Raw genomic sequence first — 26,330 nt, 5'->3', positions numbered from 1 at the left:
TCTATTAACCACCATGACACACAAAGTCACTCATATAGTCACAGCTTGCCCACACCAATACTCGCAAATGTCTCACACAATCACGTACCCCCTTGGGGGATATACATAATCACTGGCACTCCGGCCCAACCAACGTCATAACTGAACATTCACTCCGGAGACACAGTCACATTCACACAGGCAAACACACGTTACCCTCAAACACACAGCACCACACACTGCCACCGTTTCACAGACGCACTCCATGGGACACAAGAGGGATACACACACGCGTTGTCACCACACAGTCACAGACACACAACTACGCAAACTACCACACGTGGCTACGATATCATGCAACCAAAACCCTACGATCACCTTGGAGACATATAATCATAACCGCACAGACGCCTTCACCTGTCTCACAGTCACAACCACACTCACATCCCCCCAAGAACAAGGCGTACAGTCACAAGCAGATATCACCTCCCCACAGTCGCAAGGACCCCACACCCCAACACACAGTATCACACATGGTTACACAAACACAACCAGACTTACACCCTGGAGACAGGCGGCCACAGCCACACACTCACAGTCACCCACCCCTGGTCACGCAGCCCCAAAGACTCATTCTCAGTCCGGCATTCTCAACCCGCTCCCGCCAGCGCGCACAGACCAGAGGCTCTGGACACGCCCCGTCCCCGCCCCGGACTCCCAGACCCCTCACCTTCTGCCTCCCCTTGGTCGCGTCCGGGTCCCTGCGGAGCTAACGATCTCGCCACGACGTCAAGGAAAGCGTAACGTCGGCCGCTTTGGACTCTGGGAAACGTAGTCCAAAGCCAGACCAGACACATGCAAGATGGTGTCCTCATACCTCAGGGCCTGAGTTTGGCCCGTTTGATACTGCGCTCGCGGAGCTTCAAAGACGGACTCCCTCCTCCAAACCTCCCCCCAGGCTTGAACTGATTTTTTTCCAGAGCGGGACTACTCACCCCGCGAACCCCATAATCGCAGGAAAAGGCAGCCAAGTTCATGTGGGACAGAGTGCTGACCAGCAAAGCCTTAAGGGAAATGTAGTTCAAGGCCGGAAAAGCGGCCTTGCTGTTAACAGAAGGTAATCAAATACCAGCCTGGGCCAGGCCGCGGTGACCGTGTGGGCCGCGTCGCGGAGACTTCTGGGAGCTCTTGCTCGCCATCGGAGTGCGCAGGCGCAGCGCGCCGAGTGGACATTTTGGTCTTTGTCCGCGGGTCAGTCCGGCCCCTGGGTCCACGTGGCGCGAAAGTAGGAGGTGGGATGTGGGCGTCTTGGGCCGGTCGGGTCGGGGAGGTTGAAGGGGAGGTTTCTGAATCTATTGGGGCGCGGCGCGGGGATGGGGAGTGGGTTTTAGAGCTTCTGGCCTACATGTGGGGTGGGGGTGGGGGTCTCTGAGGAGGGTTCGAGCGTGTGTGACCCTGAGTTTGTCCGCAAGTTTGACTGGATGTTGGGATTATTGAGAAACTGTGGGTGCAGGATTGTATATGGCTGCATCTGAGGGGGAGATATAGACCGACATTGAGGTAATACTGAGTCGCACTTCCCTTGTCGAAAGTGCTGGTAAATACGGTGCCATCTTCGCGGAGTATGTTTATTTGAATGTTTAAAGGGGGAAAAAAACTAAGTGGTAAATTAAAAGTGAGTTTTTACATAAAAAGGCATTTACTTTTAATTGGAGCAGACTGTAGATCACCGTGATTTCTTATTTTTTAAGCAAACAAGAATATTTCAAAGGCACTTTTTGTTGTGAGGGAGCTGCAGGCGATCTCAAATCCTCTGATCTTCAGGTTATTTTAATAGGGCTACTATTAAGTACTAGACTAAATATCGACGTTACACTTTGAGCAGCAGTGTCGTATGATACAGAAAGCCTAGGATTAGAGTCAAGGGTTTGGAGTTCTAGGCTAGGCACAGTTATCCTCATTCTTTGAGGAAAATTTAGTTGTTGCAATGTTTATCCGTTAGTCTGACCTAGATTCGAAGTGTCCTAACTCCTAAATGAATCGAGGTGTTCCCAGATTGAGTGGATTCTGTAAAGAAATAAAGACAATTCGATCTGCAAAGATGCTTTTTCTAAGGAATCCCCACGGTCCTCCTTGGCGTAATAATAAATGAGATTTAAAGTTATTGGGCACCAATTTAATATCTACAAATCGATAGTATTCAAATAGACAACAGCCAGTTAGAAGACCTAATAGAAGAAAACTATTTACAACAGCAATAAAAAAATTGAGAAATAATGTGCAAAGCTATTAGAACTCTAAAAAGTGCTAAGAGGCATAACATGAGATGTTATTTAATAGATACATCGTGTGTTTCAACAGGAAGATGTCCTAAAGAAGCGTGTGTAGATTTAAGTGAATGTATTAATTCAGTGTGATCCTAATAATAGTATCTATGGCTTTTTGGGGGGTGGGGGAGAACTAGATAAGCTGATTCTGTACCTCACATGGAAAAATAAAGTAGAATAGAGAGTAAAACTCTGAAAAAGAAAAGCAGGGTGTGGGGAGGCAGGAGTCCAGTGCTAATGTATTTTTATTTTTTAATTCCAGTATAGTTAACGTACAGTGTTACGTGTTTCAGGTGTACGATATAGTGATTCAGTAATTCTGTGTATTACTCAGTGCTCATCAAGATAAGTGTACTCTTAATCCCTTTCAGTTATTTCACCCATCCCCCACCCACCCACCCACCTCCCCTCTGGTAACCATCTGTTTGTTCTCTACAGTTAAGAATCTGTTTTTTGGTTTGTCTCTTTTTTTCCCCTTTGTTCCTTTGTTTTGTTTCTTAAATTCCACAGATAAGTGAAATCATATGGTATTTGTCTTTCTCTGACTTACTTGGCTTAGCATTATACGCTCAAAATCCATCCATCTAATGGTAATGTATTTTAAGATCTAAATCCTCAGAAATTAAAATCGTGTTGGTGTTAGCACGAAGCAGGCCGATGAAGGGAAATTCGGCAACATCTATACTAACTACAAATGTATTTTCTTTTTGATGTGTCTATTTCACATCTGGAAATTAATCCTACAAGTACACATACCTGCATTTGCTGGTACAATCTTGCTCATTGCTGCAGCGTTTGGTATAGGAAAAGATGAGCGAGCCATCACTAAGAGATTGGTTTGAAAAATTAGATCCACCTATACAATAGAATAATACACAGGTATACGAAAGAATAAGGAGGAAGCTTTCTGTATACTGACACTGAAGTAACTAAGATGCCTGCGGAAATAAGAATATATATTTGAATTTGTTTCCATTAGAAAACTCAAAAGATACACAAGAAACTAATAAACGGCTATCTCTGTTTGGGGTAGTAGTACTGGGATAGGTGGGGCAAGGGCAAATACCCTTTTATGTTTGTTTTCTAAGTATATGAATTTAGTATTTAAAAGTTAAAGTCTTTCTTTTTTTTTTCCTTTAAAGGAGGACATAGGCTGTAGAGCCAGACTGTTAGTTCTTTCCTGTGCCACTTTGCACCTCGGTTTACTTAAGCCTGTGCCTGTTTCTCATTTGATAATAGAGAAAAATGATAGTATCTGATTCACAGGGTGGTTGGTTGTGCAGATTGAGGAGTTCTGAGTGCCTGGTGTGTCGTAAGTAATGGCTAAGGGTTAAATAGCAGTATTATTACTATCTGCAAAATAATAGTTCCTTAGAAATAGTACAGCCACTTGTACTATTTCTGGTAGGAATTTCTTAAAGATTCAGATATATAGATGTTTTTTTTTATTTCCATGTTTATTTAACTTTATTAAAAAAAATTTTTAATGTTTATTCATTTTTGAGAGAGACACACCACTGCAAGTGGGGGAGGGGCAGAGGGAGAGGGAGACATAAAATCGAAGCAGGCTCCAGGCTCTGAGCTGTCAGCACAGAACCCAACATGGGGCCTGAGTCGAACCTGAACCCACGAGGCATGAGCGGAAGTCGGAAATCGGACGCTCAAACTGACTGAGGCACCCCAGGGGCCCTTTATTTTTTAAATGTTTATTTTTGAGAGGGAGAGCTCATGCGAAAGAGTGTGGGGGAGGGGCACGGAGAGAGAGGGACAGAGGATCCCCCGTGATCTGTGCTGACGGCAGACAGCTCGCTAGGGGCTGGAACTCAACTGTGAGATCATGACCGAAGTTGGATCCTTAACCTACTGAGCCACCCAGGCGCCCCTATTTTATTTTTTTAATGTTTATTTTTGAGAGAGAGAGAGAGTGTTCCTGCACACAAATGGGGAAGGGGCAGAGAGAGAGGGAGACAGAATCTGATGCAGGCTCCAGGCTCCCTGTCACCTTGGCTGGAACTCACAAATCTTGAGATCATGACCTGAACCAAAGTCGACCGCTTAACTGACTGAGCTACCTGGGAGCCCCTATTTCCGTGTTTAAACTTTTTTTTTTTTTTTTAACATTTCAATTTATAACTGGAATGAAGAAGTTAGATTTCTGTGTTCAAGTTATATTCATCTGTAGAAAACCATCATTATCTTTTTCATGAGAATGTTCTTTGATTTCTGTGATGGTTACTTTCTCATGGTTCTAATTCAGAACCTCTGATGCTATTTATTAAAAATCGCAATTGTGACATTTTTGGCCAGATGTGTCAGAGATGATCTTCAAATTGCATAACATCAGGAGAGACATAGGATATGACGACTGGTCCATCATTAGTGATTGCATTTTCCCCAAAATGTAATCTGTATGGATTTACTTTGGTACCATACTAATATTCATTTCCCATCAATTTAGTAGATAGGTTTTACTCTGATAAATAATCCTTGGTTAAATCAGTTTCTTCAGGGGTTGAAAAGCGATGATTTTCTAGTTTTTTTAAATTTCTTTTCCATTTATTTGCTGACCTCAAATTGTTTCAAATTTTTCTGACCTTTAAGCATCATTACAAAGTGTTCTAGTAACTGCAACGAATTTTCTTTCTGATACTCCTATTACCACAGTTTTAGCTGATGGGCGGTCCTCCAAGCTCCTGCTGGTTCATTTTGACTTGTTGCTGTTTAACTTTGAAACTTTTATGCACTCCAAGCCCACTTTGTACCTTCCCTGTTACATTTGGAATTGGCCATTTCTCACAAGGAGCTCTGGTTCCCTTTATTAGAGGACGGTATTAGAGATGTTCTCATTTCTGCAGGGGTAATGTTCCAAGGCATTTCAGTGATAGAGCTAGAAAATCCATTTTTAAAAATACAGGTTTGTATAAGTTTCTAATTCAAGTTAAATTGTATGATATTTTTACCTAATAATTAGCTCCTAATTGTATAATAAAAATTTTGGAACATGTTAACATAATTTCTTATTTTCTTTGTTTTATCTTGCAGTATAAGAAACATGGTTTCAAAATAACATTACTGGTAGTAGTAGTAACCATGAACAACATACTTCATCACATGAAAAATTTCTTTGTAGCTATTTTTGTCCCTAGACTGTATTCCACTAAAGATGTATAGTTACTTTTTTGTTCTAAAGCCTTTTGAAATAAATTATTTCTTTGACGAACATTTACCAAGTTAATGTATAGTTGGGTTCATTTGTTTCAGTTTGCCTTCCTGTTCAGGGACTGCTTTTTATTTATTTTTTTAAGTTTAATTTTTTTTTAATGTTTATTCATTTTTGAGAGAGAGAGACAGTGTGAGCAGGGGAGGGGCAGAGAGAGGGAGACACAGAACTTGAAGCAGGCTCCAGGTTCTGCACTGTCAGCACAGAGCCCAACATGGGGCTCGAACTCAGGAACCGTGAGATTATGACCCGAGCTAAATGAAGTCAGATGTTTAACCCACTGAGCCACCCAGGCACCCCCAGGGACTGCCTTTTAAAAAAATGGATTTATTTTAAAAAGTAACTAATGGCTAAAGCCAGTAACTACCTGGCTGGCTCAGTAGAGCATGTGACCCTTGATCTTGAAATTGTGAGTATGAACCCTACTCTGGGTGTAGAGATTACATTTTTTTAAATCTTAAATAAATAAAAACTAAAAATAAAAAGAAACTAATGTATTTCTGTGATTCAACAAAAAAATAAATCTCACAGAGATACCTCATCTATTCTGCCCTCCCCCATCACATTCTTCTTTGTCTCATTCAAGTATAGTTTCTTGTTTATCCTTTAAGTGGATTTTTTGTTTGTTGAGCCACAAACAAAGGGTTCCCTCCTACCCGCACCCTCCTTTCATAAAAGATAGCGTACTATATGCATCTTACTCCTCACTTAACCACATGTCTTGGAGATCTTTCTTAATCACGTGGTTTCTTTGTGTTTTTGTTTGTTTTTTCATTTTAACTGCTATATAAATGAGATACCATTTGTGCATTTACCATGGTTAATTCAGTTGTTGGACATCTGTTCAACATTTGGGTTGTTTTCAATCTTTTGCTGTTACTAACTGCAATAATGAATAATTTTGCTGTGTCATTTTGTACTTAATGCAGGAGTATCTCTAAACTAGATTGCTGTAAGTGGAATACCATATAGCTAGGTATTTACACTGCCACTAGCAATGTACAAGAGCACCTTCTCTGCTAGAACCTTACCATTGGAGTGTAGTGTTGAATACTTTTTGCCAAAGGCATAACTGAAAATTGGTATCTCAGTATAGGTCTTATTATATACTTTATGGGGGACGCTGAATATCTTCCATATGCTTAAGGGTTTCATGTATTTTTCTGGGAAGTGTCTGTTTGTATCCTTTTCCTCATTTTTCTGTGGGGGTCCCATTTTCTTCTAGTAGCTGTACATTAAATAGGTTAGCCCTATGTTGAATGAGTTGTAATTTTCAAGTTAAAAAATTTGTTTTGACATTGTTCATTTATTTTTTTAAAGATTTTATTTTTTTAATGTTTATTCATTTATTTTTGAGAGAGAGAGCACAAGCGGGGGAGGGACAGAGAGACACAGAATGTGAAGTAGGTTCCAGGCTCTGAGCTGAGCCAGGAACCGTGAGATCATGACCTGAGTGGAAGTCAGACACTGAGCCACCCAGGTGCACTTTAAAGATTTTATTTTTAAGTAATCTCTACATCCAATGTGGGGCTCAAACTCACAACTCTGAAATCAAGAGTTGTATACTCTACTGACTGATCCCGCCAGGTGCCCCAAGATGTCCATTCTTAATTCTGCTTTCTTTTCATTCCCTCCTTTTGAGTGACCTTTTCATTACTCAGTGTCTCTTTTAATTGTTATTTTCTTTTTTTAAATTTTTTGTAATTTCAAGATATTATTTAAATTCCAGACTTCACCACTTTAATATATAACATCCAGTGCTCATCACAATAAGTGCCCACCTTAATAGCCATTACCCGTTTAACCCATTCTCCCCCCTCCTCTCCAGCAACCTTCACTTTGTTCTCTATAGTTAAGAGTTGTTTTTTTTTTTTTTTTTATGTTTATTTTTGAGAGAGAGTGCACACGGGAGGGGCCGGGGAGGGGGGGGGGACAGAATCCAAAGTGGGCTCTGCGCTGACAGCGGTGAGCCCGATGTGGGATTTGAACTCAAAAACCTTGAGATCATGACCTGAGCCGAAGTCGAATGCTTAACCGACCGAACCGCCCAGGCGTCCCAAGAGTCTGTTTTTGTTGTTGTGTTCTTTATATAGCTTTGTTAGCTTATTTTATTTTATTTTATTTTATTTTATTTTATTTTATTTTATTTTATTTTATTTTATTTTATTTTAGAGAGAGTGTGAGCAGGGGAGAGTGGCAGAGATAGAGAATATTAAGTGGGCTCCATGCTCAGTGTGGAGCCCAGCATGGGGCTCAATCCCATGACCCTGGATCATGACCTGAGCCAAAATCAAGAGTCGGACGCCCAACTGACTGAGCCACCCAGGTGGCCCAGCTCTGCTTCCTTTTTAAAGTTTTTGTCTTTTGGAAAAATTCATTTTGTTTTCATTTCTTAATTGCTTTGTGGCAGTTATTTTTCAGGTGAGTTTGCTCAACTGTTGGAAATTGTGCTGTTTGTTTTCCCTCTTTTTGTCATAGTATCCTTATATGGATACAAACAATTATTTTGTTTACTTATGTTTGTGAGAAATTTTCTGAGACTAGTACCAGGAAAAAGGAAGCATAGGAACATTTTATGCTTCAGAGCTCACCTGCCTCTTTTAGTGTTAAAAACAAAGGAGTTGCTTACCTCCTCTGGCTCAATGACCCTAACCTGGTTGAAGCCAACTGCTATCTCTATCTGCCTTTTTCCCATAATTCTTCACAGTACTTGCCTTCTAGAATGATATATTCACCTTTAGAAGTTGCTAAATCTGGGGATGCCCTACTCCCAAGTATTTTTTAAGCCTACTCCTTTCCCCACAGTCCTTTTCTGTTTAATCTAGGTCTTGCTTTCATCAGTTTCCTTTAGGGTGAGGCCTTACTCATTCAGTAAAGAATTACTAGCTGAAGATTTCTGAGCTTTTTAAGTTTTTGGAATCCCCTGAAGAATTCCCAGTTTTTCCTAGGCTTCTTTGCAACTTCCTATGTAAGCTTCTTTTTTGGTTCTACATGGAATTGGGAGGGGTTTTTTGGTCCCTGGTTTTGTTGTTCATTATTAGACTGAGTTGTAACAGTTCTCACTGCCATTCTGAGAATGAGTATTTGCTAATTATTTCTGAGATCTGTTCTCTCAAAGATTTCTTACCATTGTGTAGTCTTTTTTGCTGTACCTACCATAGTGTTGTAGTTCCTGTACCATATTTGTTATTTTGGGTGTTTGGGGCTACACATATATAATTTGAAGTGAAGAGATTCTACTAGTTTTACAGCCCCATTATTCTTGATATATTGTATGGTTTTCAGGAGAAGTACTTGAAAGACTCAAAACTAATCAGCTACCATGTTCTTTGAAAACCTTTCCTTGCCTCCTCCATTATTGGTGTTCATAGGATTCTGTCCTTGACTATCTTTTTCATATACTGTGTATATTCTCTAAGCAGTCACAGTCACATTCTACCTCTGTCTTCAGCAGCACTGGTATTCTGACAGCTGATAAATTGCCATTTCCTTCCTCAGCCTATCTGAGCTCCTTATGTATGTGTGCAGTTGCCTAATGGATATACCTGCCTGCATGTTGCTCAGAAACCTGACACTCTGCATGTCCAGAATATCAAACTTGATCTCCTTTCTCCTGCAAGGTTGTCTTCAGCCAACTCACCTTCTCCTGTTTCTGTGTACATTAATGTTTAAATCACTTTCTTAGCCTTCCATCTCTGCCACAACCCAGCACAAATTGGTGACCAAGCCTTTTCAACATACATAGTAATAGTGTGTATGTGTGTAAGTAGTAACTTACGTTTTTTAGGATTTTTGTCTTTTTTTTTTTTTTAATTTTTTTTTCAACTTTTTTTTTTTTTTTTTTGGGACAGAGAGAGACAGAGCATGAACGGGGGAGGGGCAGAGAGAGAGGGAGACACAGAATCAGAAGCAGGCTCCAGGCTCTGAGCCATCAGCCCAGAGCCCGACGCGGGGCTCGAACTCACGGACGGCGAGATCGTGACCTGGCTGAAGTCGGACGCTCAACCGACTGCGCCACCCAGGCGCCCCGGATTTTGTCTTTTTTAAAAAATGTTTATTTATTTTGAGAGAGAGAGAGCAGGGGAGAGGCAGAGAGAGAGGGGGAGAGAGAATCCTAAGCAAGCTCTGCACTGTCCGCGCAGAGCCTGACTCGGGGCTTGAATCCATGAACCATGAGATCATGACCTGAGCTGAAAGCAAGAGTCTGACACTTAACTAAGTCACCCAGGTGCCCCTGCCTTTTTTTTTTTTTTTTTTTAACTTATTTTGAGAGACAGTGCATGAGTGGGGGGAGAAGAGTAGAGAGAGAGAATCCCAAGCAGGCTCCAGGCTCTGTGTGAAGCTCGATGTGGGGCTAGATTCCATAACTGTGAGATCACGACCTGAGCCAACATCAAGAGTTGGCTCCTTATCCAACTGAGCCACCCAGGTGCTTTAGGATTTTGCTTTTTTTTATATGATTTCAACTATAGAAAAGTTGGATTAGTTCAGAAAGTCCCATATACTCTCCCCAGATTTACCATTCACTTTTCAGTTTTTTGCTTTATTTGTCCTTCTCTCTCAAAATATGTGTGTATAATTTTTTTAACCATTTGAGACTAAATTGCACACGTGCTTCCTTTGTAAGTACTTCAGCAAGAATTTGCTAAGACCAAGGACATTGTTTTTCGTAACCACGGTGTAGTAATCAAAATTAGAAAATTTTAACATAGACGCATTGCTATTACTTAATCCAAAGTCCATATTCAAATTTTGTCAGTTGACTTAATGTTCTTAAAAATGTTTTTTTGAATGAATGGATGAACATCTATAGAACATTTCTAATATGGTTTTACTCAGATTATAACACAAAGTAAATATTAGGACTCTAGGAAAACTTTCTGCAACTTTATTCTTGAATAGTGTAAGAACAATTTCCTACATATTGTATCCTGATGATTTAGTTCTAATAGGCATTCGCTGCTGTTGTCATAGAGGTGAGTGTTAAATTCATGCAGGAATAAGGGCTGTGGTTAAAATCCACTTAGGAGCCCATGTGGGAATGTGGTGCAACAGAACAATAGCAACCAGTCATATAAAGTGTGAACAGCTTTTCTTTGTAAGTAAAATTCTGAGAAATAATTCTGTCTTTTGTGTCCCATTTCTGGATGTGTGGAAACTGAAATGGTTTAATGAGTATAGCTTTGAAATTCAGGATTCAAATAGTCTTAGTCCCTTTGTTTATATAATCGTGTGCGCTTTAATCTCTAAGGCAAAAGGTCATTACTTCGTTCTTTTTCACAGGGCCGCTTCCTTGTGCATCCCTGGAGACTGCACCTTTTTCATCATTCAGAAGGCCTGGAGGCCCCAGGGCTCAGCCTGAGTTCTAGGATGGTACTTTGGTCCCCAGCATTAATATTCTAGTGCTGTGTCATTTCCCTAATAGCAGGTTTTAAACCAACTACACCGTATGTGATCCTCTGTTGGAACAAGAAGACAAACTCTGGATGGTGGAGAACAAAGTGGAAAGGAAATTTGTTCAGGTGAGTGAATGACAAGGCAGGTCACAGTTGTTCAGGCAGCACTGACACCTCTGAAATACTCTTAAGATGTTTTCTTACAGGCTCTAGACTTTATTTACTTGGTATGAATTCCTTAGAGACCTGAGTTACATTTACAGTCATCTTTTTTTTTTTGCTTCAGTACTCTATTTAATTAGATTCTAAAGGGCCAGATGCCCCGCTTATCTCTATTCTGGATGTCAGCACTTCATACTTTATTTGTACTGTGTCTGTGATTGTTCTCTCTTTCATTGATACCCTCAGTTTCATACCTCCTAATGTGTATAGACTCCTTTCCTCATGCAGTGTCTTTTATAGGTCTTAAGTCTTTATGTATTGTCTGACATTTAGGTTCCTTTTTATTATTTCCCATCTTCTTTCATTCTTTCAGTGGTTAAGTGCCTCCAAATTATATTTTACATCTGTAGTCATGCTTCCTATTGTCTTCTTTTCCACCTCCCCCATTATGTATCAACAAACTCCCGCCTCCCTTTCTTCTGCCCCCATATACCTCTTTCAGAAGTTGTTGCCTTAGAAGTCACTTCTTTTCGGCTGTGTGTGTGTATGTGTGCATATGAATGTGATGAGTCTGTTTTTAATGTAATACATGAGCTTTCAAAATTTTTGAACATCCGGGTATACAATGGAAAGGTCGTCTCTTACCTTTGACCTTCAGTCTTACAGTTTTTTTTCAAAGATGCAGTTACTTTTAAGAGTTTCACATGTATCCTTCTTGAGTTAATCTATGAATAAACTAGCATGTATTATATATCTGTGCTGTAAATATGAATATATATGTATATAAGCCCTTAGTTTTCCTTTTCATACAAATGGCGGTATGTATTCTACTGCGTCCATAGTTTTGTTTTGTTTTGTTTTGTTTTTTCTGGGAGAGATTCTCTATCAACACATTTATTTAACTTGTCTCCTATTTATGGACATTTAGGTCGTTTCCAGGCTTTTGAACACACAAGTGTTCCTGAGGAAGGAAGAGGAAGACAGACTTGTGAGTAAATAAGTAAAAATAAATATTCTATTAGATGGTGGTGAGTGCTTGGAGAAAATTAAAGTAAGGAAAACCAGCATAAACCAGGCTAGTTGGCCATTATAATTTTAAATCTGTTGGTCAGGGAAAGGTCTCTAAGAGGGTGACATTTGAAAAAAAGATCTGGAGAATGTGCAAAGGGGGCATGCAGTATTTGATGGGAGAGCATTCATCCAGAAAGAATCAAAAGTGTTAAAAGCACTGAGGCTGGAGCTTGCTATTCAAGAAATTGACCAGGGCAGAGTACCTGGCACAGAGTGAGCAAAAGGGAAAAGGAATATGTTTGGTTAAGTAACAGGCTAAGTCTTAGACTTTGGCTTTTATTTTGAGTGATTTGGGAGACCATCAAAGGGTCTTGAGCAGAGGAGTAATAAGATCAGAATTATATTTTGGCTGCTGTATAGAGAAAATAAGGTATAGGGGGGGCCAAGGCTAGGAGATTAATCAGAGGCTATTGCAGAAATCTAGCTAGGAAAATACTAGTAGTTGAGCTAGTGACAAGTCAGATTCTTGAGATACTTTAAAGAAAGAGCTGACAGGATTGGCTGATAAAGTGTGTTGGTTATAAGAGGAAGACGAATCACTGATAACTCCCAAGGTTTTATCTAGAAGAGAATGAGTTAACATTTACTGAGATAGGAAGACTTCAGGAATTTTGGCAGATCAAGAGGTTTCTTGTTGATTTTGACGTGTCTTCTGATCATCTAAGTCCATATTCATATAGGCAGTTAGATACACAAGTCAGGAATTTAGGGACATAGAAAGTTGTGACCTTCTGTTTTGCTGTACTAATAAGCTACTTTATTCACTGATGGTATCTCTGTATTGTCCTGCTGAGTCCTACTTTTCCTACCATTTTTTGATGCTGGTGGGTCCACCAAATCTTCTGCATTCAGCCTATGTTCCTGTATTCTGTTAAAAACAAGGTGATGATTTGGCCTTGAGGCTGTTCTTTATGTTTTCAGAGAGCATTGTACAAGAGAGCTCTTCCTAAAAACAGCAATGGCAGCTGCCTGCTAACATCCTTTCTCATAAGACATTAGAATTATACCTGTTTCCTACTCTTATCAACAATGCAGTTTCCCCCTTTTTTCCTGTTTTTCTTTATCTTTCACAGATGTCAAAAGTGGGCAGAAATGTTCTTATTTTACCATTTAGAAGAAAGGATCTATTTATGCCATGTTTGAGTCACCCTTGTAGGAATTCTCTCCTACTTCTTGATTGGTACTTTGATGACCTGAGATACTACTTTATCTAAGTGTTTTTCTTGCCTTTGCTTTTTTTTTTCCCCTCTTACTGGAGGTGGCTCCTAGAACACAGCATTCTGCTTTTCCTCCTCCTCTCTTTTTTTGTTTTTTAAAGTTTATTTTATTTTTGAGAGAGAGAGCGTGCACCCACGTGCGGGCAGAGAGAGGAAGACAGAGGATCCAAAGTGGGCTCTGCACTGGCAGCAGAGAGCCAATTGTGGGGCTTGAACTCACAAACCATGAGATCATGACCTGAGCCAGAGTCCAAAGCTTAGCTAACTGGGCCATCAGGTGCCCCTAAAGTTTATTTTGAGAGAGAGATAGAGCCGGGAAGGGGCAGAGAGAGGGTAAGAGAGAGACACTCAAACAGGCTTCCCACTGTCAGTGCAGAGCCCCATGTGGGGCTCAACCCCATGAACTGTGAGATCACATGACCTGAGCTGAAATCAAGAATTGGACACTTAACCTACTGAGCCACCCAGGCGCCCCTCAGGGCTCCTCCTCTTTATAAATTAAATCCCAGTGAAGACTCATTTATTCTGAAGTTAGAAGTAGCTCTGTAGTATCATCAGTTTTTATTTTGGCACCTCCAGCCTTTTTGTCTTTCCCACCGTAATTTTACCTATTTATAGGATACAACTGTCTAACTTGCTTCATTCTTTTTGTGTCAGACAATGAATTCATTAATATAATACCCAGATTGGAGATTTCAATTCATTATTTTCAGGTCCAAATATTACCTAAAACCAATTTCATAAAATGTCTTGATTGTTTCTTTGCTCATGGTCCTTGAGATAGGGTCAGCCAAGACTTTAAAAAGATACACTTCAGTATAATCAAGAGAGGACATATTAACTAACCGTAAATGTAAATGTGAACACATTTTCTCCTCTTTATAAAATGCTTTGAATCTTGGCTTTTGATTATGAAATGTTTTACCTCTTCAGGTCTTACTTATCATTTAAACATGTTCCCCTTTTATTGATCTTCCCTTTGTCCATCCTATCTCACATTTTCATGGAAATTCAAAAGTCCTGAGTAAATTCTTAGATATTTTTATATTTTGATGTCTGGAGTCTGTATTATAAACGTGTCAAGGGGTGCCTGGGTGGCTCAGTCAGTTAAGTGTCCACCTTCGGCTCAGGTCATGATCTCGCGGTTCATGAGTTTGAGCCCCATGTCAGGATCTGTGCTGACAGCTTGGTGCCTGGAGCCTGCTTCGGATTCTGTGACTTCTCTCTCTCTGCCCCTCCCTTGCTCACACTCTGTCTCTGTCTCTCAAAAAATAAATAAACGTTAAAAAAAATGTTTTTAAATGTGTTGAAAGGAAGGCCCATGTTCTTTCTGTTTCCAGTTTTGATTAAATATGAGATACTTGTTAAATCTGTGAATTGTGGGAGGGTTGTTACTATTTATCAATTCTTTTTCAGTTTTTTGTCTTAATAAATATTTTCAAATATTAAAAACTTTTAAAGAGGAGTTCATCGTTCTCCTATATACCCACTATGTAGATTCAGTAATTATTTTGCCATGTCTGTTGTATATGTGTCTATATTCCTGTGTATGCATATTTACATATACTGAAACATATGACACTTCACCTCTAAAAAATTATGTATTTTCTAAAAAGAATGTTATCTGTCTACATAACCAAAATATCATTACTCCTTAGATGGATTAACCATAATGCCCTAATATTATGTAATAATCAGACCATATTTAGATTTCCCCAGGATCTCTAAAATACTTTTTGTTTGTTTATTTTTTGAGAGGGAGAGGGAGAAAGACAGACAGAATGTGAGCAGGGGAGGGGCAGAAAAAGGAGGCACAGAATCTGAAGCAGGTTCCAGGCTCTGAGCTGTCAGCACAGAGCCCCTTCCACTCTGTGAGATTGTGACCTGAGCTAAAAGTTGGCTGCCAATTGAACCACCCAGGAGCTCCTGAGGCCATTCTATTTAAAATTGAAACTCGGGGCTCCTGGGTGGCTCAGTCAGTTGAGCATCCGACTTCGGCTCAGGTCATGATCTCATGGTCTGTGCATTCGAGTCCCGTGTCGGGCTCTGTGCTGACAGCTCAGAGCCTGAAGCCTGCTTCGGATTCTGTGTCTCCCTCTCTCTCTGACCCTCCCCTGTTCATGCTTTGTCTCTCTGTGTCTCAAAAATAAATAAAACATTAAAAATTTTTTTTTTTTTTGTAAATTGAAACTCTGCCCTGTTCCCTGATTTTTTTTTTTTTTTCTCCCTAGCACTTAAAGCTTTTTAACAAACCAACTCCTTTATCTGTCCACTAGAATGTAATCTTGATGAGGATAGCAAATTTTTTCAGTTTTGGTCAGTACTGTTTATCCCTAGAGCTTAGTAATGGGCCAGAAAGAAAAAGGTGTTTGTCGAATGAGTAACGAGAAATGTTTGGAGTAGCAGTTCTCAAAATTTCACTTTTTTTCAAATAACAGCTTATTTACATAAAATTCACATAATACAAAAATCCATCATTTTTCAGAGTGTACAATTCAGTGGTTTTAAGTAATATTTGTAAGTTGTACAGTCATCACTACTAATTCCAGAACATTTTCATCCCTACAGAAGGAATCCTGCTACCCATTAGTAGTCACCTTTACACTCTTACAACTTGAGGACCACCTGAATCTTAAAAGATCTCATAGCAAGAAAAAGATCTATGTATGTGTATGGTGACAGAGGTTAACTAGACTTATTGTGATCATTTTGCAATATATACAAATGTCTAATCATGTTGTACATCTGAACCTAATGTTATGTCAATTATACCTCAGTTTTAAAAATTAAAAAAAAGGTTAGTGGTAAGTTTTATGTCATGTGAGTTTTGCCACAATTGGAATAATAAATAGACTTGAGGACCTTATGGTTTATGAGGATTTTAGTGATATTTACCTTATTTAAAAGTAAAATTGGGGGTCAAAGCTGGTTAAGTGCCCAACTTTGGCTCAGGTCATGTCTCCGGGCTCATGAGTTTGAGCCCCGTGTTGGGCTCTGTGCTCACAGCTCAGAGCCTGAAGCCTGCTTCAGATTCTATGTCTCTCTCTCTCTTTCTGCCCCTCCCTCATTCATGCTCGCTCTCTCTCTCTCTCTCTCTCTCTCTCTCTCTCTCTCTCTCAAAAATAAACATTTAAAAAAACAGTAAAATTGAGAAGCTTTAAAAAATGTATTTATTTAAAAATAATCTCATTATATATAAACCTAAATTATATTTCTTAATAAAAATAATTTTCCAAAGTGAAAAAAGTTGAGTGAGAAGAGTGACAGATGTTTTTCATATCTGTAAGTATCTTTAATGTCTGGTTTATAGAAGATAGCTAGATTCTCATTTCTGCTCTTATAACATGTTATTTTGGTTAAAGTGTACAACAGAATTGTGGCCTCACACAATTCTGAAGTTAGAAAGGAAGAAATACTTCAGTAGGCATCTTCAGTAGGCATCTTTTCAAATAATTGTGGATATTCTTTGGTACTATGCCAATATGTGACATAATTTTTCAAGATTAGCTACAATATGGAATTTGAAACTATATTTTTTTGTTCTCTTAGATAGTCTTTTGGTCTGTGTTAAAATTTGAGTGGATCTCTTACCCATGCATGACTTCTGTAACATCATGCATTTGTCAATTGAGTTATACAGATCTTTGAAATATTTGATATTATCTTATCGAATATTTGATATATGGTGTCTCACCATATAATATCAAAACATATTTGTTAATATCACCACCAGTTTCATTAGAAAAGTCTTTTAAATATTGGGAAGCTATCGATCTCATGGTGGAGAATACAGGTTTTCCAAAATTCTAATGAAAAAAATGTTTATTTTTGAGAGAGAGAGAGAGAGAGAGAGTAGGAACAGGGGAGACAGGCAGAGAGGGGAGGACAGAGGATCCAAAGCAGGCTCTGTGCTGACAGCAGAGAGCCCGATGCAGGGCTTGAATTCACAAACAGTAAGATCATGACCCGAGCTGAAATCAGACGCTTAACTGACTGAGCCACCCAGGCGTTACAAATTTCTCATTTTGGTTGAAAATTCGAATTCTGTTGTGCTGTCAGTTGTTTTGCTTGAAATGGTTGTCTCATTTGGTTCTGTCTCAAGAAAGTACCTGCTGAATAATACCCAAGTCTGAATAACCGTAATTTGTAAGGCAGTCATTAATTTATTAAAGTTAATTAATGGTGCTGTATGAAAAAAGTGCCCCGTGAAATAAAGTAAAAATGGTGCTCCATGAAACAAGTGCCTAGTTTACTCATAACTTAAGTAACTTTAAGACATCACCTTCAGGGGCGCCTGGGTGGCTCAGTCAGTTAAGTGTCTGACTTTGGCTCAGGTCAAGCCCCGTGCTGGGTTCTGTGCTGACAGCTTGGAGCCTGGAGCCTGCTTCATATTCTGTCTCCATCTCTCTTTCTGCCCCTCCCCTGCCTGTGCACTGTCTCACTCTCTCCCAAATATAAATAAACATTAAAGAAATTTTTTTAAAGACATCGTCCTGAGACCACTATCATCCTTTTATGTACAGCAGAAGTATATGTGCACGTGTATAGAATGTTATTTATCATTATACTTTGTTTCTTTTCATGGAATTTATATTTGTCATACTTTTGTTTGCTTGGTTTTCTGTACTTAGCACAGACTCCTTTGGAGACCTTAGAATAGTTAAAAAGCCTTCTAAAACCTAGTTTCCACATGGCCAAATGCATGGAGAAATTTCTTTCCATTTTTTTCCCATGGAGATTTACTTGTAGAATTTTTGTCCTCCTTCTCGAGGCTGAACTGGCTGTACTTTGACCTGATAGCTCTTATCTTGTTTTTCGTCACCATTATCAAAGACCTTTTTTCATTGTTTTTCCCGTATTATAACCCCTCTTTTATGGATTCTGTATCTATTGCCTTCTGTGTGTACTTTTAGTGGAGCACATCTAGTAAGATCCTCAGGAAAGGTGCATTGAGGTAAAATTTTTTAACATTTGCATATCTGAAAAATGCCTTTTCCCCTTTAGATTGGTAGACTAAGCTTAGAATTTTCCTTCAGAATTTTGTCTTGTAGCTTCTTGTGTTTCTGTTGAGATATTTGGTGCCGTTCTATTCGTGTTCCTTTGGGTGATAATATAATATATGTGTGTGTAGTTGGGTGATATGTGTACCTCTATATTGTAGTTTGTTTTCTTTTAATTTATGTTCCCTTTTTCTTTTGAAAAGTCTTGGTGCTATGTCTAGGTATATGCATCTTTTATTATTCATCATGCAAGGTACTAAGTGTGTTCTTTATTTTTTATTTACTTAAAAAAAATTTTTTTAATGTTTATTTTCAAGAGAGAGAGAGAGAGCGCGCGAGAGTGAGGGAGGGGCAGAGAGAGGGAGACACAGAATCTGAAGCAGGCTCCAGGCTCTGAGCTGTATGCACAGAGCCCGACGCGGGGCTCGAACCCACAAACTGTGAGATCATGACCTGAGCCAAAGTTGGACGTTTAACTGACTGAGCCACCCAAGTGCCCATAAGTGTGCCCTTTAAGTCTAGAGATTCATGACTTAGAAAAGAGGAAGGTTTTTTTTTTTTGTTTTTTTTTAATGTTTCCCTCTAATCAGTTTTCTCCTTTTTTTTTTTTTTTTTTTTTTTTCTGGAACTTCACTCAGCTAATATATTGCCTTGGTTTATGCTCTGAATTTGTCTTTTTAAAAAAAATTTCTTAAAGTGTAATTGGCATACATTATATTAGTTTTAGATGTATAACAATAATTTGATATTCGTATATACTATGAAATGACCATCAGAGTAAGTTTAAGCCATACAGTAGTTCCCATGCTGTACATTACATTCTCATGACTTATTTTATAACTGAAAATTGTCCTTTTGACCTTTTTCACCTATTTTGCCCACCCCATCTCTGGCAACCATCAGTCTGTTCTCTGTCTATGAGCTTGTTTTGTTGTTGGTTTGTTTAAGAATCCACATATAAATGAGATCATACATTATTTGTCTTTCTCTGACTGACTTCTTTCACTTACCATAATGCCCTCAAGTTCATCCAGGCTGTTGCAAATGGCAAGACTTTATTCTTTTTTTTTTTTTTTAATGGCTGAATAATACTCCATTGTATATAGGTACCATATTTGTCTATTTGTTCATCTATTGATGAACATTTAGATTGTTTCCATATCTCAGGTATTGTAAATAATGCTGCAGTGAACATGGGAGTGCATATTTTTGTCTTAGTGTTTTCATTTTTGGAGATATTCCCAGAAGTGAAATTGCTGGATCATACGGTTCTGTTTTTAATTTTTTGAGTAACTGGCATTGAGTTTGTCATCTTTTTTTTTTTTTTTAAGACATTGAATTGTCATCTTTTTTGTTTTTTAAGATTATTTTTAAGTAATCTCTACACACAACGTGGGGCTCGAACTCACAACCCAGAGATCAGGAGTTGCATACCCACTGACTGAACCAGCCAGATGCCCCCAAATTTGTCTTATTAAAGCTTCTACCAGGAAATACTTACCATTGTGCTTATATTTCATTGGCCAAACAAGGTAGGTGGCCATGCTTGAGTTTACTAGGGTGAAGCAATATAATCCTTCTGCATTAAGATGACCCTGTTATTAGTGAATAATACAATCGACCTTCCCACTCTCCATCTTAAGATAAAAGGAACTTTTTGTTTCTTGCTTACAGAACCTTGTTATTGTTTCACTGATAAAATATCTTCTATCTGATTGGCTTTAGGTTTTGTTGCTGTGTGCTGTGCCTTACCTTTATTTCCTCAAACTTTCTTTATTTTTCTTCTTTTTTTTTAATGTTTTAAGTTTACTTATATTTGAGACAGAAAGAAAAAATGCGAGTGGGGAGAGGGAGAGAGAGAATCCCAAGTGGGGTCTGTAGTGTCAGCATAGAGCCTGATGTGGGGCTTGATCCCACAAACCATGAGATCATGACTTGAGCCGAAAACAAGAGTCAGATGCTCAACCAATTTAGCCACCCAGGCGCCCTTCTTTTTCTTTTGATGTTGATCTGTCTTATTAGTAGGGATTCCTCAAATGTGTGGAATATTGGCTGTACAGTCATATTTAAGACTGATTCATTAAGATTATCATAAGCTCTTTAATGCCTGGGTGCTTTTAGTCATCTGGTAGGTTTCAGTGAATCAAAAGTAAAATGCAGCTGTTCCTTAAGCAGCCTCAGGTGATCTCCAAAAATGATTTGCTATTCACTTGACCCAGAAAACCCTCCAAAATCATGCAAATTAAGAGGTTCAAACCTTTGTGTTCACTTTAAGAACACCTGTGAAACTGCTGAGGCCATCAAGGGTATGCATATCAGAAAAGCCACCAAGTGTCTGAAAGAGGTCACTTTGCAGAAGCAATGTGTGTCATTCTATCACTACAATGGTAGAGTTGGTAGGTGTGCCCAGGCCAAGCAGTAGGGCTGACACAGGGTCAGTGGCCCAAAAAGAGTGCTGAATTTTTACTACATAAGCTTAAAAATGCAGAGAACAGTATTGAACTTAAAGGTTTAGATGTAGATTCTCTGGTCATTTAGCACATCTAGGTGAACAAAGCCCCCAAGATGCAACATAGAACTTACAGGGCTCATGGTTGGATTAACCTGTGTATGAGCTCTCCCTGCCATATTGAGATGATCCCTACTGAAAAAGAGCAGATTGTTCCTAATCCAGAAGAGGAGGTTGCACAGAAGGAAAAGATATCCCAGGGGTGCCTAGGTGGCTCAGTCAGTTGAGCATCCAGCTCTTGATTTCTACTCAGATCGTGATCCCATGGTTCGTGAGATTGAGGTTCACATTGACATTGCTTGGGATTCTCTCTCTGCCCTTCACCTGCTTATTCTCTCTTTCTCAAAATAAATAAACTTAAAAAAAAAAAAAAAGTAAGTAAGTAAAAGATACCCCAGAAGAAACTGAAGAAACAAAAACTTAATGGCTGGGGAGTAAATTCTGCATAAAATAATGCAAATAAAAGTTTAAAAAAAAAAAAATGTTGGGCTTCTGGATGGCTCAGTCGGTTAAGCATCCGACTCTGGCTCAGATCATGATCTCATGGCTTGTGAGTTAAGCCCCATGTCGGGCTCTGTGCTGACAGCTCAGAGCCTGGAGCCTGCTTTGGATTCTGTCTCCCTCTCTCCCTGCCCTCCCCTGCTCTCTGTCTCTCAAAATAAATGTTTAAAAAAAAAAATTCAGAATTCACTACTCTATATAAAAGAAAAATAAAATGCCACAAGGTGCCTGGCTGGCTTAGTTGATGGGCGTGCGACTCTTGATCTTAGGGTTGTGACTTTGAGCTTCACATTCGGTGTAGAGATTACTTAAAAATAAAATCTTAAAATAAAAAAAATTTAAAAAAAGGTAAAATGCCTTATGGACCCAGGATCTCTGAATGATTATCCTGCTTTACACAAACGCTACTGGCCAGGTCCTTTGTTTTAGCTTAAACAAACAAAAAAATGACTACAAATGACAACCATCTTGGAAGGGTATCCTGCTGAGGTTTTTCATGTTCCTTTCAGGTTCTCCTGGTATATTTACCTGGTTGACAGCATTTTTTGGCATTAGCTGCAGAATATCTTGGGACGTTCCACCATATTATGTATAGATTTAATCCCATTGATTTCTGTGTAGCACCTTTCCCTTGTCCTCTCATTTGCTGGGTGTCCTGGATTCTGGAGCTTCTCTGAATAAATTTCTGCATCGAATAATTTCCATTCATGCAAAGGAGTGGTCCTTTGTCTTCCTGACAGGGAAAGTAGTGCTCCAATGGCAACTTACATGATCTTTTTTTCAGCTACCATCCTTTATTCCTTCTTTTGAGGTACTTGATTCCCTCCATTTCCTGAGTCTTTCTGATATTTTGTGGCATAAATTTGGCTTACTTGACATCGGCATCTTCTTCTGCAGCACCTTTACATACTTGAACTTCCTCAGCTCTGCTGCGTTGAAAATTTTCTGTGTGCTTTTGTTATTGGAAAATTTGTTGGTGTCTGTGTATACTGATGTCTCTGATCATACCTTTTTTTCTTGTGAGCTTGTACCCTTGTCTGTTTAATGAGATTTTGGAAGGAAGCGGTTGTTGGTTAATTCCTTCCCTTTTCTTAGGTATCCTGGGAGACTTTCTCAATTTTATGTCATCTTTTTATCCTACTTGTTAATTCTTCATTGTTTGTGACATTCAATTTGCTGAGCTAATTAATGGGAAAGATTATTTTTCAAGAGTAATCCTTAAGCTTTGTGTGTTACTTTGAACGTTAATTTTCTATGAAGATACCTCCACAAAGGTTTTCTTCTCAAAAGTTACTTGGTGACATTGGTCATGAGGCTTTTTTCTTACTGTGAGATGGGCTTCCAAAGTTCATCCCACAGCACAATCCATAATTTTATTACTAGTAATGGGAAAATTTATAAATAATGATAACGTAAAGCTAACATTATTGAGTGCTTATCATTTGCAGCCACAGTATTAAGCATTTTATACATTAACTCCATTGAATGATGATTCTTTGTACTCCATTTTAGAAGAAGCCTGAGAAGATGATGAGCAGATAGACAACAAGATTTGGGAGGCAAGTTGCATCCATCTCCAGTAAAGTACTGAGGAAAAAAAGCAGTGAACTAAGAAAATTGGAAGGATACTGCTTCTGATCTCAGACCTTATATCTTTAAGCAAACACCTTTTTCAACTTACCTGGAAAGAGTGTGAAACAAAATTTAGACTTAATTGTGAGGGAAGTTGTGTAGGGGAGAATCATTAATTTAACTAGGAAATCCTGCCTCTGCTTGCTCCTTATGCTAATAACCACCTTTAAATGTAAATCAGTGTGGAAATGTCTTCAGTTAAAACCATTTGAACTCCATAGAAAAACCCTATGAAATTACTGAATGTGGCAAAACTTTCACTCACATGTCACACCTCATTAAATGTAGAAGTCAGGCTTAAGAGAAACCCTGTTCTAAGGAATACTGAAGAGCCTTTAGCTAGATGACAGATCTCTGAGCAGAAGAAAATTTTTTACTGGAGAGAAACCAGTGAATATAACAAAACTTCGTTGATCATTAGAAAATTTGGACAGAAAGCTTTTAAATGTACTGAGTATGATATAGTCTTCTCTCGAACTTTATCCCTTCCTCTATATTTGAAAGGTCATACACAGAGAATCCTTACAAATGTAAGAAATATGGAAATTCCTTCAGCCAAAAGTAAATCCTAATTCATCAAAAAATTCATACTGGAGAGAAACCTTGTGAATGTGGGAAAGCTTCCATTCAGATGTCACACCTCAGTCAGCAGAAAATTTGTAGTGGGGAAAACCCCTTTGCCTGTAAGGTATGTGGGAAAGTCTTCAGCCACAAATCAAATCTTACTGAGCATGAACATTTTCATAATAGAGAGAAACCTTTTGAATGTAACGAATGTGGAAAAGCCTTTAGCCAGAAGCAATATGTTATTAAACATCAGAACACCCATACCGGAGAGAAGCTTTTTGAATGTAATGAGTGTGGAAAATCCTTCAGCCAGAAGGAAAACCTTCTCACCCATCAGAAAATTCACACTGGAGAGAAACCTTTTGAGTGTAAGGATTGTGGGAAAGCTTTCATTCAGAAGTCAAACCTCATCAGACACCAGAGAACTCACACAGGAGAGAAGCCTTTTGTATGTAAGGAATGTGGAAAAACCTTCAGTGGCAAATCTAACCTTACCGAGCATGAGAAGATTCATATTGGGGAGAAACCCTTTAAATGTAGTGAATGTGGAACAGCTTTTGGCCAGAAGAAGTACCTCATAAAACATCAAAACATTCACACTGGAGAGAAACCCTATGAATGTAATGAATGTGGAAAAGCCTTCTCTCAACGAACATCACTTATCGTACATGTGAGAATTCATTCAGGTGATAAACCTTACGAATGCAATGTATGTGGAAAAGCCTTCTCTCAAAGTTCATCTCTTACTGTGCATGTGAGAAGCCATACAGGTGAGAAACCCTATGGTTGTAATGAATGTGGGAAAGCTTTCTCTCAGTTCTCAACCCTTGCTCTGCATTTGAGAATACACACAGGTAAGAAGCCTTATCAATGTAGTGAATGTGGGAAAGCTTTTAGCCAGAAGTCACACCATATTAGACACCAGAAAATTCATACTCATTAAAAAACCCTGTAAATATCTTAAAAATTGGAAAGTGTTCATCAGGAATTTAAACCTCATAGCACATCAGAAATGATCATACTGAAAGAATATATCACAAATGAGGAAAACAAAAGCTAAAAAGTTACTGGACACCATGGAATTTATACTGAAGAGAAAGACATTTATATGATAAAAATCCTGGGCCCCCAGAAAAGCTGATGGCCTAGGTAATGCTGAAACTTTAGATGCATTTCCACCAAACATGCTTCTTATTGCTGTCTGCATTTATCTGGAGATCTTCACCAGTGTAATCAAAATATAAGTTTTAAGTATTGGCAAGGAAGAGACTTTCATGGTATTGATTTAGTAGAACAGAAGAGATTCTGGAAACACCTATGCATCTATTAAAATTTAGAATATGATAGAAATGGCAATAGGAGGTGAGAAGATAATGGGACTATGTAAAAAGTGATTTGGAGGTAATTTGTTCTCCAAGGAAAAAACAGACCATGAACTATAAACAGAGGTAAGAACCAAGAGGATAAGAACAAGAATATAAGCTGTATACTGAAATGGTTATGACCTTGGGAGTAGGGAGACATTCCTTATAATCTCAAAAATTCTCTGAATTTCTATGCTTAGGAAATATGTACCAGTCTGCTTACTGTGGCATGATTTGTAGTTAGCCATAAGTTGGAAACACCTTAAATGCCCATTGGGAACAAAATGGAAAATACTTATGATGGAATACTGTATATCTGTAAAATTTAGCAATTGAGATCTATATTACAGAGAAAGATCTCAAAAATCATGTTGAAGGGGGAAAATGAAGTTGCAGAATAACATATATTACAATGCATTTTGTAAATTTTAACTAAAACTTTACTCACAAAATTCAGTACTATGTATTGGTAATGGATAAATATATGTATGTATGTTTTTAAAATGTTTTGAAATGGATTGGAAGGATACAGACCAAACTCTTGATAGTGGTTGCTTGTGAAGAGTGGAGCAGGGAAGGGGATGAGTGTGGGAGGGATGGGATGGGGACTGTTTAAAGGGGGGGTTTCATTTTTATATATAAATATCCATTTCTCTTAAAAACTAAAGACTGCAAGTAAATATATCAAAATACTGGATAATTCTGATTGTGGTATATGGATATCTTGTCTTATTTTTTGTACTTTTCTGTATTTTTAAATTTTCTCAAAATTAATAAGAATGGGGGTGAGGATGGGAACACTGTACCTATAGAAATCATGTTCTAATGGATTCATTCCCAATCAAGTACTAAACTTTTTATAGAAAATATTTCTAAAATTTTATCAATGATGAGTGGATGGACTTGCTCTCTATGTAATATGAAATTATCTATTTTATTAAAATTAAAAATGATCACATAATCCAAATCTGCTTTGTTTTTACATGTTAATGGCGTACACTGTATGGTCTGCCTGTACATTTCTAACATTTTGCAACATCATTTGAGCTTAGAAATTTTTAAGAACTTTTAGTTAAGGGTACATGCACATACTTTTTATAACATGTCTTTTTCAGGTAAACTGATCTTGGAATATCAGTTTTCCTGTCCTGTACATTTCCAGAAGAACAGCATATGCATCAAAATTTAAGGTTTTTGGGATGCCTGAGTGGTTCAGTCGGTTAAGTGTCCGACTCTTGATTTCGACTCCAGTCATGATCTCACTGTTCGTGAGATCAAGGCCCAGATCAGGCTCTGCACTGACTGTGGAGCCTGCTTGGGATTCTCTCTCTCTCCCTCTCTCTTTGTTCCTCCCCGACTTGTGCTTGCGCGCGCGTTCTCTCTCT

General features: G+C 38.6%; 2 protein-coding genes and 1 pseudogene across 13 annotated transcripts in view; 2 read left to right on the top strand and 1 right to left on the bottom strand.

Moving 5' to 3' along the window:
- Positions 1-1,111, bottom strand: part of ZNF565 (zinc finger protein 565) — a 34,504-nt gene extending 33,393 nt beyond the window's left edge. For 4 of the 8 annotated variants that reach the window (XM_006941440.5, XM_006941443.5, XM_045045509.1 and 1 more), the window contains exon 1: positions 710-843. The gene's annotated coding sequence lies outside the window, so the exon portion shown is untranslated. Of the gene's footprint in view, positions 1-585; positions 604-709; positions 847-974 lie in introns of those variants that run through there. The other 4 variants (XM_019818783.3, XM_019818785.3, XM_045045508.1 and 1 more) reach the window with 3 other exon arrangements.
- Positions 959-25,912, top strand: ZNF146 (zinc finger protein 146). Of its 5 annotated transcripts, none has more exons than XM_011290035.4 (4): positions 959-1,096; positions 10,810-11,048; positions 12,013-12,072; positions 22,895-25,912. In XM_011290035.4, exon 4 carries the CDS (start codon positions 23,646-23,648, stop codon positions 24,522-24,524), a length of 879 nt encoding a protein of 292 aa, XP_011288337.1. In that variant the 5' UTR covers positions 959-1,096; positions 10,810-11,048; positions 12,013-12,072; positions 22,895-23,645; the 3' UTR covers positions 24,525-25,912. The 5 variants fall into 5 exon arrangements, with proteins under 5 accessions (XP_011288337.1, XP_003997976.3, XP_019674374.1 ...); XM_003997927.6 differs by lacking the exon at positions 959-1,096 and adding an exon at positions 1,134-1,271; XM_019818815.3 differs by lacking the exon at positions 959-1,096 and adding an exon at positions 1,148-1,264.
- On the top strand, positions 19,714-21,363 carry LOC109494609 (annotated as a pseudogene).
- Positions 25,913-26,330: the final 418 nt, after the last annotated feature.

This window comes from Felis catus, chromosome E2, assembly GCF_018350175.1.
Source record: "Felis catus isolate Fca126 chromosome E2, F.catus_Fca126_mat1.0, whole genome shotgun sequence".
Classification (NCBI taxonomy): Eukaryota; Metazoa; Chordata; class Mammalia; order Carnivora; family Felidae; genus Felis; species Felis catus.
Note: the sequence above shows the minus strand (reverse complement) of the source record. Positions and strands in the feature narration are given on the sequence as shown.